This window comes from Galendromus occidentalis, unplaced genomic scaffold (assembly GCF_000255335.2).
Source record: "Galendromus occidentalis unplaced genomic scaffold, Mocc_1.1 scf7180000077481, whole genome shotgun sequence".
NCBI classification, from domain to species: Eukaryota; Metazoa; Arthropoda; class Arachnida; order Mesostigmata; family Phytoseiidae; genus Galendromus; species Galendromus occidentalis.
In genome coordinates this window covers 148,098-160,069 of record NW_003805469.1, presented here as the reverse complement: position 1 = coordinate 160,069, position 11,972 = coordinate 148,098, and the positions used below count along the sequence as shown (strand labels likewise).

At 50.3% G+C, this 11,972-nt stretch overlaps 1 protein-coding gene across 1 annotated transcript; it reads left to right on the top strand.

The window, feature by feature from the left end:
* Positions 1-1,854: 1,854 nt before the first annotated feature.
* Positions 1,855-10,867, top strand: pns (DENN domain containing pinstripe). Its single transcript, XM_029112042.1, has 21 exons — positions 1,855-1,987; positions 3,615-3,724; positions 3,877-4,170; positions 4,388-4,495; positions 4,737-4,899; positions 5,014-5,139; positions 5,227-5,417; positions 5,501-5,640; positions 5,736-5,994; positions 6,085-6,269; positions 6,388-6,501; positions 6,662-7,410; positions 7,530-7,685; positions 7,944-7,979; positions 8,238-8,453; positions 8,860-9,070; positions 9,180-9,637; positions 9,761-9,876; positions 9,952-10,115; positions 10,299-10,503; positions 10,661-10,867. The coding sequence occupies exons 1-21, from the start codon at positions 1,855-1,857 to the stop codon at positions 10,865-10,867; spliced, it is 4,341 nt and encodes a 1,446-aa protein (XP_028967875.1).
* The last annotated feature ends 1,105 nt before the right edge of the window (positions 10,868-11,972 follow it).

The window sequence follows — 11,972 nt, the reverse complement described above, 5'->3', positions numbered from 1 at the left end:
CGATGTCATTCGGCCATACGATGTACCAATTTTGAACCTCATTAAAACTATTTTGCTATTCCTGTCCTGGCTTTTCTTCTCCATGCTACAATACCGAGTATTCCAAAACCGACAGAGGGAGGGCTGGACTGAACGAGACAGGACTATGCTGGAAACGATTTTGTAAACCACGTGCGTCGACTCCGGCACGCGGGCCACGTATCCGACGCCCCTGGTGCAAGACATGACCTATGCGTATCGTGACGACCTCACAAGCATTCGAATGCCCTCTACCCATGAGACACGGCTCGGGAATCACGCAGACCTCTATGCTCATCCTCATAAAGCTAATATGGTGCTCTACTCACGGTGAGGGTTTACATAATTCGTTAAAAACGTTATTGTCCGATCGGCAGCCTGTTCGAAAATATGAGCACATCTCCGGGGCAATCGAGAGAACCCTGCGAGAGGGTATCCACGCATATATGTATTCCTGTGTACACTCGTATGCTCTCTCCTGAGAAGAAACTTTTTACGCACGGCGGTATGCGGCACGATAAACTAGCTAAAAGAGTTTCCGAGCATCCGGCGGCCTTGGTGGCCACTTTGCGTGCATGTTCTGTGAACCCCGGCTTATCCCAGTGATTCCGCCTTAATCCGACCGGTACCACCTCGCTTGCCATTAGTCTCTGGCAATGCGTCCCTGTGGAGCTCCCTTTCGCAAGGAGGTCTCCACTATCTGACCATTCCCTGGCCCGCAGTCTAAGCGCCGCTATTCGACTCGAGTTGGGGAAGATATTCCCCATTCAGAGTGCTCGCCTAGGATGAAGGATCAAGCTATGATATTATCACCTGCATAGCTAGCATTCGGAAGTGAACCCGTGCGGTCCTCGACTCCCGGCCCGGGTCCTCATGTTCGACGGTCAGCGATTGACATCACGGATCCATCGCATTGTGTCACGGGTCCACAGGAGCTGGGGAGTCCCGGAAATACGTTCGAGCATTGGAAGCATCTGTTCGGAGGCTCGTGGTATTTTTTTCAATTAATCACTTGATTATGCCATTCCCTGAGCTTCGGAAAGCGCGACAGCGTCTTGGAGATAAACGAAAGCTGCTTCGGGAATCCTCGATTTCTCGATAGAGCTGAAAGAATCGGGAGGCAGTAATCGGGAGCGCTGAGCCCATTCGTTCTCGTGGACCGAGTATCTTCATCCAGCTTTCCATTGTGCCCCAACCCTTCTTTTATAGAATTGAAGCATTGCGGTATGAGAATTGGAATGTTTGCCGCGCTCAGAAGCTCCCGCCTCCAACCTCGAGCGCCTTCTGTAATCTTCTCATCGGGCTCTTGGATCATCCGATCCATTCGCGGAAGCTCGAAGAGTAGCGCTGATGAGCATCCGGCAGCCTTGCATGCCATGGGCTCTTCATTCGAAAACGTGTTTTTCCGAGTCGAGGCTCGCAGACGAAGTTCCACGGTCTGGCTAGCGCCAAACAGTCGGTTTCCTTCCGGAAGACGGATCTAGATAACCTAATAAGCCTAGGTGGGTCAATCTTGAGGAGCTGGGTCCCCGGCTGAAGATCCGGTCGGCCATAGGCATCGAGATGCGAGATCGCGGGTTACTGCCTCGCATACCGCCCTGAGTGGACACGATTCGAATTTGGCGCGCAATGGAAAATGGCGGTTCCCTCCCCAGTTTCTCTCTCAGCTGCTTCTTCTCGCTCTCGAATTTGGTGTTTGCGAAGAAGTGACAGACGGAGAGTAACCTGCTGATTTCGATGAGGGTACGGGCCTGCCGTACGGTCCTGATGGGGCGGCGAAGTGCGCGGGAGTGTTCGTGTTCCTCAGTGATATCGGGCTAAGCTCGGATAGCGAGTATGGAGGCCAACGAGCCTCAGCACACAGAGACTCGGGCGCTCAGTTCTGCCACCAACAGCAAGCGCCTGGTCGACTATGTCGTAGTGTGCGGGCTCGATCTCAACAGCGGACTGGAACCCGACGTCCATCAAGGTATCACGAGGTCTTGCAACTTTATGCACGGCTGCATGCTCGTAGTCGCCGCGCTCTTCGAATGCATGCTAGAGAGAGGAACCCGTGCAACTGGAGGAAGGAGTACGCGACGCACGGTAGTTCATTGCAGACCGATTGACATATAGATTGGCGGAGCTGGCCCGCCAGCTGAAGGATTCGAAATCGCATGAGAGTGACAGGAAAGATAAGACGGCGGGAGGGTTTCTCCCGAGTTTTTCTTCTTTGTGTCGACACACTCGACCTATTCGATGGATTCGTCAATGCGCTGATCACGACTCTTCTGTATCAAACCACTGATCTCGTCAGCGTTTTTCACCTGGCGTCGATAATCGTTTCCCACACACTCAAAAACCCAGTTGTCAGTTTCTAGTACCTAGGCCGAGTTCCAATCCAGGAGTCGGTGTTCTGTTCCCTGCGTCGATGGAGTCCGGAGCGATCCGTGTATCTTTGGCAAAACTCGTGGACAAGAGAGAGGGACACGGACGGCCACTATCGCGCTTTTTCGCTGCGAGGAAACGGACTAGGTAGATCGAATGAAGAGCATGGTCTCGATAGTCGACAAAGAAACGCGCCCGTGTTGTATTTTCCCTGCTGCAGAGACGGACTCTCCTCTATCATCCGTTTTCTACTTACTTAGGCAGAACAAAGTCGCTCTATCAGATTATCCTGCTTCGCCTATGGACCCCTAGGAGCTCAAAGCTCACGACGACTGATATCGGCTCCTCGGGACTGCCGTGACCTCGGTGTCAGCTGTGTTTCGGAAGAACCGCGGCTACCCCGAAGTTATCAATTAATTCCATCACCGGGACGAGGAGGATTGTGTCTATGGGACGAGCTCCGTACAATTATTGAGCAAATGAAATAGCTGAATGATCCGCCGGCTCTCAATCTTCGGTTCCTGCTCGTCTCGGAGCGATTCGGGAATCGCGCCCCCCCCCCCCGTCCCGACGTCGATGCAGAGTGTACGACGAGACCTGCTGTGTCCTAGATTCCTACCTGTCGAGAGCGTCTTCAACAAAAGGACATGGTCTCCACGTTCCATCAAATCTCGTTCGAGGCTCAAGAGCAGATTAGCGAATTCGTATTCGCGACATCAATAGGCGTTCATGACGTTGCCGGCTGAGAAATGACATCGGGTGTCTGTCGGGATAAATCTCGGAGGAGCAGGTCTTCGTAGAAATTGTGATACCTCTAGGTCGCTCCCGGACGAGCGAGAAGGATCGAACGCTCAAGTGGTATTACTTCACGTGTGCTCCGATGATCCGACGAGCTTAAACAATCGGAATTTCTCCCCGAGCTCTTGTTTTCTTGTCCCAATCTCTTGGTCCGTGATTTCGTCCGGACGACAACTTTTCTCCCGCTTTGTGTTCTATTCGCGAAAAATCGAATATCTGTGTGGACGACGACCACTCTGCAGAGCAGACTCCCTGAAATCCTTCGCTACGTTGACGGTGGTCAGCGAGCAGCATGATCAGGACGAGCCGGGGATGTTAAGCCCGATTCCGACATTAGATATTTTTAGACGCTGTTTATCATTGAGAGACGGATACGCTTCGGAAAAAAATTCTCCTTCTGCATCCTAACTAATTCGAGTGAATCGATTCAGGAGATCAGCCGCACGTCACACCGCTTGAAAGATGTTACAAATCGCAGGCCCTAGTCCACTTCCCGGAAAGCGTCGAAGGGCACACCTTAGACCCCAGCGCTGTCAATATGGTGAGTATTAGCTGCTCGCGGCTCTCGCGTTCCCCTGGAACCCGATCCTTGTTTTCGGCCTCGATAGGTGCCGACGGGCTGTCGCCCTCGATCAGATCGTTGAGACTCGAGTGTGATTCCGTGCACCTGAATTTTCGTCTCTCCCCCGCCAGCTGTGCCTTCCCTCCGGCCTGACATTCTGTACTCAGAAAAAAATGAAGACCATGGATTCAAACTCGTGGTTCCACACGTTCATTGTGACCCGCGAGGACGGTTCACGGTCGTATGGTCATGCGCTGCTGTTCTACGAAGAGGTGGGCGACCGGGACATGTGCACCGCACTGCAGACTCTGCAGCAGATGTATCTTGCCGAGCTCAATGAGAGCCGAGCGCAGAATTCCGGCATTATTTCGCGCAGTCTGCCGCGTTCTTTTCGATTGCTCAGCCCGAAACTTGCCACCAAAAAGGTGAGTACGACTCTGTCGGCCGCTCCGGTGCTAAAAGTCGCCCCGAGAATGATTGAGTGGCTTTATCCGGGGCTATTTCGAGCAGAGGGCCAAGTTATTCTGAAGCCGACCTCGTGTTTTGAGGTCTGAAGTTCAAATCGTACCCCTCGGGGGAACATGCCGGGTGCGGAGCTATATTTAAAGACTATGCTTTCTATGCATGGTGGACCTCCTGCAGGTGCACAACGAGCCAACCGGATCGCTCTACGATCCCAACAAGGACACCCTGTACGTGACTAAAGCCATCTGTCTTATCTCGTCTGTACCCATAGTGTCCGTGGCCAAGGTGAGCTCATCGCCGATATATTTGTTCATTGTCGATATCTAGTAGGAATCGACCTCCAATGTCGGTTGATGGCATAAGATGCGCGGGGAGTCCATCTATGAGAGTGCGCTGGAAGAAAATTCCGAAACGAGTATATAGGAGACCGTATCCGTGAGCTCTGGGCGCCCCGACGGCTAACCAGTCCGGTCGACGAGAAGTCTGTTATTTGTGACGATCATATTTTTTTCTCCTGCCCACGCAGGTAATTCTCCAAACACTGTATCGGATGATCACAGCCATCGAATCTCCACCCTTGCCCTACGAATGCTATCTATACAATGTTCTTTATGAGCTTCCTATGCCCGACCGCGGCAAGAGCGTACAACTCTGTTATCCGTACGACGAGATTATCTTCCAAATGCCAGGTGCGTTGTCGACGAGTAGAGTAGTAAAGCCGGACATCGTTTCGCATATTCAATGGAATCAGAGCTGAGAGTCATTCCCCGTGACATTCCCCTATGATCACCGTTTTCCTGCAGGGTCGATGGAGCTTCCCCATTTTGACTATCCATTCCGAGAGTTGATCCTTCTTTTGGGTGTCGACAATCTCTTGCAGCTATTTACAAGCGTTCTCTTTGAGAACCAGGTTCTACTCTGTGCATCAGGTCAGTCCCCTCGCGAGATTCAAGTCCCTCACGAACTCACGACTCAGGGCTCGGGGAAAGAAAACTGAAGATTATTCTGCCTTTCAGATTTCTATAAATTGATGTTGGTGGCTGAATGCGTGACAACTTTGCTCTTTCCGTTCCAATGGCAACATGTGTATGTGCCGGTTCTGCCGGATCAACTCTACGATTTCCTCGACGCGCCGGTCCCGTATATCATGGGTCTTTGTACGGCGGGTCACTCGACGGAAATGCTCGCGAATATCGTGCCTGGGGAGGTAAATTTGGTAGAATACACCTGAATTCCATTCCGACTCGTCTCTCTCTCGTCCTCATGTATTGCATAATTTTCTTCCTCCAGGCCAACCTCTGTTTGGTCGATCTCGATAATGGCTGCGTCAAAGTCCCCGAAGACCTGCCGGCTTTCCCTCACCGCCAAGAACTAGCTCGGGAACTAACCGAGACTTTCATCAACGTATTCAAACTGCCTCTACCAGACAAGTGTCCGACTATCGGGATTGACCGTGAGTATAGATGCGACTATGGATGCGAATTATGCAGATTCGGAGATCTCGCAGATCAGAAGGTCATCAGAGGAGAAAAATTAGCGACCTCGAAACTAATGGCGCTCTCTCGGTGTCCTCCACAGCAGTAGCACCTGTGGTCGTGGCTCCTAACGACGAGCCGCGGACGCCCGATCGAGATAAGAAAAGAAGATCTTCAAAAAAGCATTCATTGCCGTTCCTGGACATTAGCGTCGATATGGAGAAGCCCAACCTACGGGAGCGCGCATCTTTTTCCGGCATATTACCTACTCCGCCGACGCTCTCACAACACAGTGATGTCTTTCACAAGGTTCGCTGCCCTCACCCGGTTCGGGAAAGTCTTCTCTTCCCGTGCTTGGGACGAATCACGCTATCATCGGAATTTTTTTCTCCCCGCCAGGTTCACGCGAAGGCTAAGAAGGCTGTGGACACGCAAGATAATTTGCGCAAATCACGCAAAAAATCTACTGGTAACACGGAAGAGCACCTTTTACTGAAATCACCAGCGATTTGCGGAACGCCTATGAATCCGGCTCTAGAAGATCTTGCCATCAACAACGCCATCCGAGAGATTTTTTTGAATAGGTGCGCTCCCGATTTCGGAGACATCCTCGAGAGAGCTATTCCCTCAATCGGAAGCATGACATCCGGCATTACCTCGCGATTTACCGGATGGCCATTAAGGAGTTTTCCGAATTCCTAGGTTCTTGTCTATGTTCTGCAATTACGAGCAATTTGTGGTTCTCCCCGCAAACGAGAAGAAGAGCGAAACTTCATCGAATCTCGCCGACATCGAGAACTGGCTCACCAACAGCCGGTGAGTGCCGGGCGAATCTTATCGTGCCGCGAGCGAACCCACGATAAATCGATTAATATTCAACACGTGGCTCGGATCTCGGGTCGATAGCCAGCTTCTCGAATAATTTTGCGTCCGAACTCGGTCTTCGCTTAATTAGAGTTTCAAATCTATCCTCCAGAGAGACACCGCTGCAGAACTTTGATAAGACGTCATTTCTATCCGATCAACCGCAACAACACTTGGCGTTCCTCTCGAAATTCATCGAAACGCAAATGTTCACCTCTTTCGTCGATGCTAAGATCCTCTACCAAGGTCAACTGGATAACGCCAACGAAGAGCTCGATTCGAAGAATCCTCCTGGAAGCTCGAACGAGCGCAACGTTCTAATCTTTGACGCAAGAATCATCGCATTCAAAGAGCAGAATGGCGGCGAAATAGACCGCTATTTTCGCTGTGGGAGCTTCATGCAATCTTTCAAACCGATCGAGTTACGAATGTCATGTCCCGACACGATACTAGGAGCCCCGAAACGGCCCCAGGAGGCCATGGTTTACTCACAGCATAAGCCGGGTGTGTTCCAACATTGGACCCTGAACAGGGGTTACCTCAACGGAACCGGACCGACGGAATACCGTCGGCGTCGCAGCAGCTCGGAACGGGGCGACCGCGATAGCTTTGACGGTCACCTGACGGCTCACCAGCAGAGACGGCGATCGTCGAAACAGAGAATTATCCAAGAAACCGCGTCCGCTGCAGTGATCGCTCAGTCCAACTGGAAGTTCGTCGAGCAGTTGCTGGCCGAGTGCAAACAGAAGACAAAACGAATGTGTGTCGAGAAAATGGGCCACGCCGAAGCGATAGAGATGGGTCACAAGAGAGCCAGCGATTCCTGCAAAACGTCCACGATCGAGGAGAACACTCTCATTGGTGGGTTCGAATTTCCGTTCCATTGCAAAAAAAGTTGATCATCCAGGCAAATTCTGGGGTCCTCGGGACCGAGGGACATGTTTTCCCCGGAATCATACGAAACTCTTCGATTTTTCCAGCTGGTCTCTGTGATTTACTGGAACGTATATGGTCGCATGGGCTTCAGACCAAGCAGGGGAAGTCGGCTCTGTGGGCGCACTTACAAAATTTCCTCGAGATAGAGGATGGCAAGAAATTGAGCACGGGAGGGATGGAGTCGAAATATCTCAGCCCAGGTCAGTGAACTCGGAGAATTAGTCTTATCCAATCGGGAACGGATCGAGTGATACATGAGAGCTCATCCCCACGGATATAGTAGATATTGCGACGGGGGTAATCATGTTAGAGAATCGGGATGGATACAGAAGTTGCTAGACGCCAACGTAGACGAAAACTGAATGCAGTCTCGAGCGATATCACATCCGCTAGATTCATGTCAAGAAATCAATATACAGCTCAGATAATTAGAAAAATATAATTCCCTCTGGACGCAGCCATCGCGTGGTGTGCTCTACACAGCAAGATGGATTGTACGTATCAGACCCGGGTCTTGAAAAACTTAATTCGTCTGTATTCAGCATGATACCCCCTCCGGACGAGCTCCGTCACAATCAAATCTCCGGTGCTCGCCTGGAGAATGTATCTTGATTGTTTGCTCATGATTAGGCTGCTCGATTTTTGTGTTTGATCTTGACGGCCCTCGCAAGATTCAATCGAATTATTTTGCACACTTTTAAATAATTTCTTGAACTATATTCCATACAAAGTTGTGTTTGTCTCATTTGAAGTTCATCCTGCCGTGAAGAAATCCGCTTTCGCTTCGGCACCTGTCACCCCGCTTGCTTACGGCAGTCAGCATAAGGCAGCTCGTAAGGGCTCGGATCTCAATGGTTCGAAATATGTGATAAAAAATACGAGTACCCCACAAAAGAGCATGGACTCGTTCGAGAATCTTTTCTCGAGAACGATCTGGGCTTTGGGCGAAAAAATTTTCCCCGCCATCGGTAAGCTAGCTAATGCTGAACCTTCCTTCGATAGTTTTCAATGCACGACCGTGACTCTCGCTTCCTCGTTTCTTGCCTACTGCTTAATCGCTGCCATTTTCGCACCCGGAGCAATGGCGGATCGTCATACCCGATTTTTCGAATTTTCGAATTTGAATGTCCGAGGATATCGTCTTTTTTCTTTTTTCGCAACTCTTGTCTTCCTATATCGTATCCACGCTGCTGCTATTGAACATTTTCCATCTTGAAGATCTCTCATCGGCGACGGACTTGGCTTCTGAAGATGGAGGTAGACGATTCTCTACAATGGAGCCTTCATCGAGTTCACTGTTTGGCTCATCTGCCAGCAACCGAGACAGCCGTGAAAGGTCACGGCGGAACTCCAACCGGACGTCTTCGTCTTCAGCACCACCGAGACGGCACTCCGCTACCCCATCGCTGGGCGATCCGTTGGCTCCGTTAGCAGCCGCTCTTTCGAATGACATTCGATTCATTCAAGCTATGGAAGAAGTCAAGACCGACATCGGTTTCGCGAGAGCTTGGGTTCGGCTCAGCCTGGAGAAGAAATGTCTATCGCGGCATTTGAAGACGCTGCTAGCGAATCAGGAACTTCTTAGGTGAGATACCTGGTCGCGATCGGAACGGGGGGGGGGGAATCGAGGGATCTGATAGACCGGCTTGTCGCTTGGCTTCCGTCCAGCTGACTGAATATTTCCCAATCCTCAGGAACCTCTACAAGCGACATGCATTCCTTCGATCGGAGGATGAAAAAGAATATTTCCTGCACTATCTCCTCACACTGAACGCCATCGACTACTCATGTTTCTCGAATAGCTATACAAATACTGTGATGCCGTATCGTGTGACCATCTTCCCCGGACGGAGGTCACTGGGCGGCTGCACGTCGGCTAGCGTTTGGGTTACTGTCAATGGAACTCTGGCACACACCGATAAACCCCTCACCCTACCGAAACCAAGCTTAGAGATGGTTTTTAAGGCTCGTAACCTGGGCATTCTAACAACGCTCCGTATCGGCCACGATGGTACGGGTAACACACCGAACATCCTCGTCGAGCATGTCCTCGTCAGAAACGAGGTCACTGGTCAGTGCTATAGATTCCCGTCGGGCCGATGGCTGGGGAAAGGTGTCGACGACGGTTCGAGTGAGCGGCTCTTATTCGCCGGTGAGTTGCGATCTAGTGGATCCCGAAAACTCATCAGAGCTTCTATGCACCAGAGCTTTGATAAAGACATAATGGCACTGGAACCTGATTTCGTGATCTGATCGTGATTGCGCGCGTTTCCAGAGTTCATCCCACTCGGCACTACGGACACAGAGCTCTGCGAGGTGTGCAAGGCACCGCCCAAGACGAGGATGCCGGCGGTTCCTTGGAGAGTTGGCGAGCCGAGACCTTCGGGAGAGGTGCGTGAGGAATCTGATCAAAGCTCGGATTCAGATCATAGAGTTGTCGAACTGATGAATATTTCCTTGTTGCAGGATGTGCAACAATGGCTAGCGAACGCTATAAACAAGATGGTGAAACATCATAATGGGCCCCAATCGGAGAGGGTGAACTTGACTATTTTGATGTGCGGCGAGTATGGACTTCTCTTCGCCCTCGAGCAAGTTTTCTACCATGGCTATCGGGTATGTTCCGGGCGGTGATAAACTCATTGAGCTCGACAGTCAGAATCTCTCTTTGGGACTCTGCCGATTCTCATGATCACCGCTATCCACTCACTCTTGGAATCATAGCAGGATGGAACGAGACATTGAACATTTCGATTTCCGATTCAGGGTAAAATTGTCGGAACGCCCCCACTATCGGTTCCCTTCACTCCGAGTTCGCGCTTCTTCGGACAACTCACTCTTTGGGATTTCATGCTCAAAGTCAAGGCTTTCTTCAAAACGTTCTTGGGAGAAAATGAGGCGACCCTTGAACCGAAGAGAAGAGATGAGCTCCTGAATGTGATGAGCGGATTCATTAAATTGGTCGACAAAATCGAGGGTGCCGCCTCGTATACGATCGGCAAGGATCAACGTTTCCAGGTGAGCCTCTTCCCCGGATATCAATCTGGAGAGCAAGTGAATGTCACTCCGAATCGTCACGGACCCGACCTACATCCAATGCTCATTCCGCTCAATATTTCAGCATTCCAGTCACGGAGAGTCATTATTGATTAAGATTATCGGGTCATTTTTTCAGGCATTCATGTGCATCACAATCCGCGACCATTTCCTCCACCGGATGCTTGTGCATGTTGCGTCAACTCCCGTAACGTCGCAACTCTACCAAGAGAACTCATTCTTCAGAGATTCTTCGCTTTTATCGGTTCTCGTCCAAACATTAGAAAGTCTCAACCAAATAGATTATTCGTCCCTCGAAAAGTGTCTCACCCTCAATATTCTATGAAACTGAGGCTTTAGGGGTTTAAAGTCATTTCTAATACTCACTCGTAGCAAGGCGTCAAATGGAAGTCATCATAGAAGACAGGCTAGAATTTTTTTTTGCGTGTGCAGCCGATCCCGAATTCTCTCCCCCTAAGCGATAACGAAAGAATAGTTGCCGAAATGTCTACTGTTGGGAATGGAACTCCTCAAACCCTTCGATGTCTCAACGGGAGAGAGGGAATGTACTCACGTGATTCCGGTATACTTCATGTGGTTGGAAGATGTTCCGGCATATACATATTCGCCAACCGAAACCAGAGGGAAATATTGTGTAGTCATGCTAGTATTCACGGAACGTTCTTCGAGATCTCAGAACCCTGACGGTGGATCGTTTACGTTGTGTTTTTGCTACGGAATCGTTTTTGTATAGCTACATACGTTGGGCATCGACCCCATCATCATCTGATTTGAGAAGCTTTATCTCATTTGTACGGATCATTTTCGGGAAAGAGCGGCATGATCTCGAAGTGCTCGCGATAATTCCGAATTTCTGCGCCGCCCCAGAAGTTCGATGGGGGTCAATTGGGAATGATGAGAACAAAATGCATAGAGATGAGGGAGCGAAGCGTTTTTGCAGCTAAATGAGAGTTGATGGGAAGACTCCCGCAAAGCAAATCAGTATTACTCAGCGTGCGTCCGTGCATACGTCGGCGTCATCTCCTCGGTAGGTAGAATATCAAGACGTCAAGAGCCACGATAGGTGTTAATATTTTTTCTGCTAATTCCACTCAACTCCGAGACGAGGGGAAGATGAGACGTTTCTCGTCGGCTCGCTGTCTCTTTCACCTCTTCCGAGGACAGTATTCCGATCAGCCGTCGTCTCCGTTGACGTGGTGGTTGTGTCTGTAATCATAATTATACCGATCGATATCAGCTAATGGAGAGGTATTCTCGCCCCCATTGCGACGATCACGATCATCATTACCATTATATTGTCTGCAAGTGGGAGCGACACTGAGCCTATCGTCATGATTGTTTGAGAATGATGAGTGCCAAAGATTTATTCAATTCTAGTTGATTACGGACGTTGTAGTTCATTCTCGACGTCAAACCCTCTGACTCAAGAT

What these genes read in the sequence shown, in the direction of transcription:
- pns (XM_029112042.1), top strand. Translation starts at nt 1,855, where the DNA reads ATGGAGGCCAACGAGCCTCAGCACACAGAGACTCGGGCGCTCAGTTCT. An exon ending in ACCCCAGCGCTGTCAATATG is followed by an intron (nt 3,725 to 3,876) that starts GTGAGTATTAGC and finishes CTCCCCCGCCAG; the next exon opens with CTGTGCCTTCCCTCCGGCCT. An exon ending in GGTTCTACTCTGTGCATCAG is followed by an intron (nt 5,140 to 5,226) that starts GTCAGTCCCCTC and finishes TCTGCCTTTCAG; the next exon opens with ATTTCTATAAATTGATGTTG.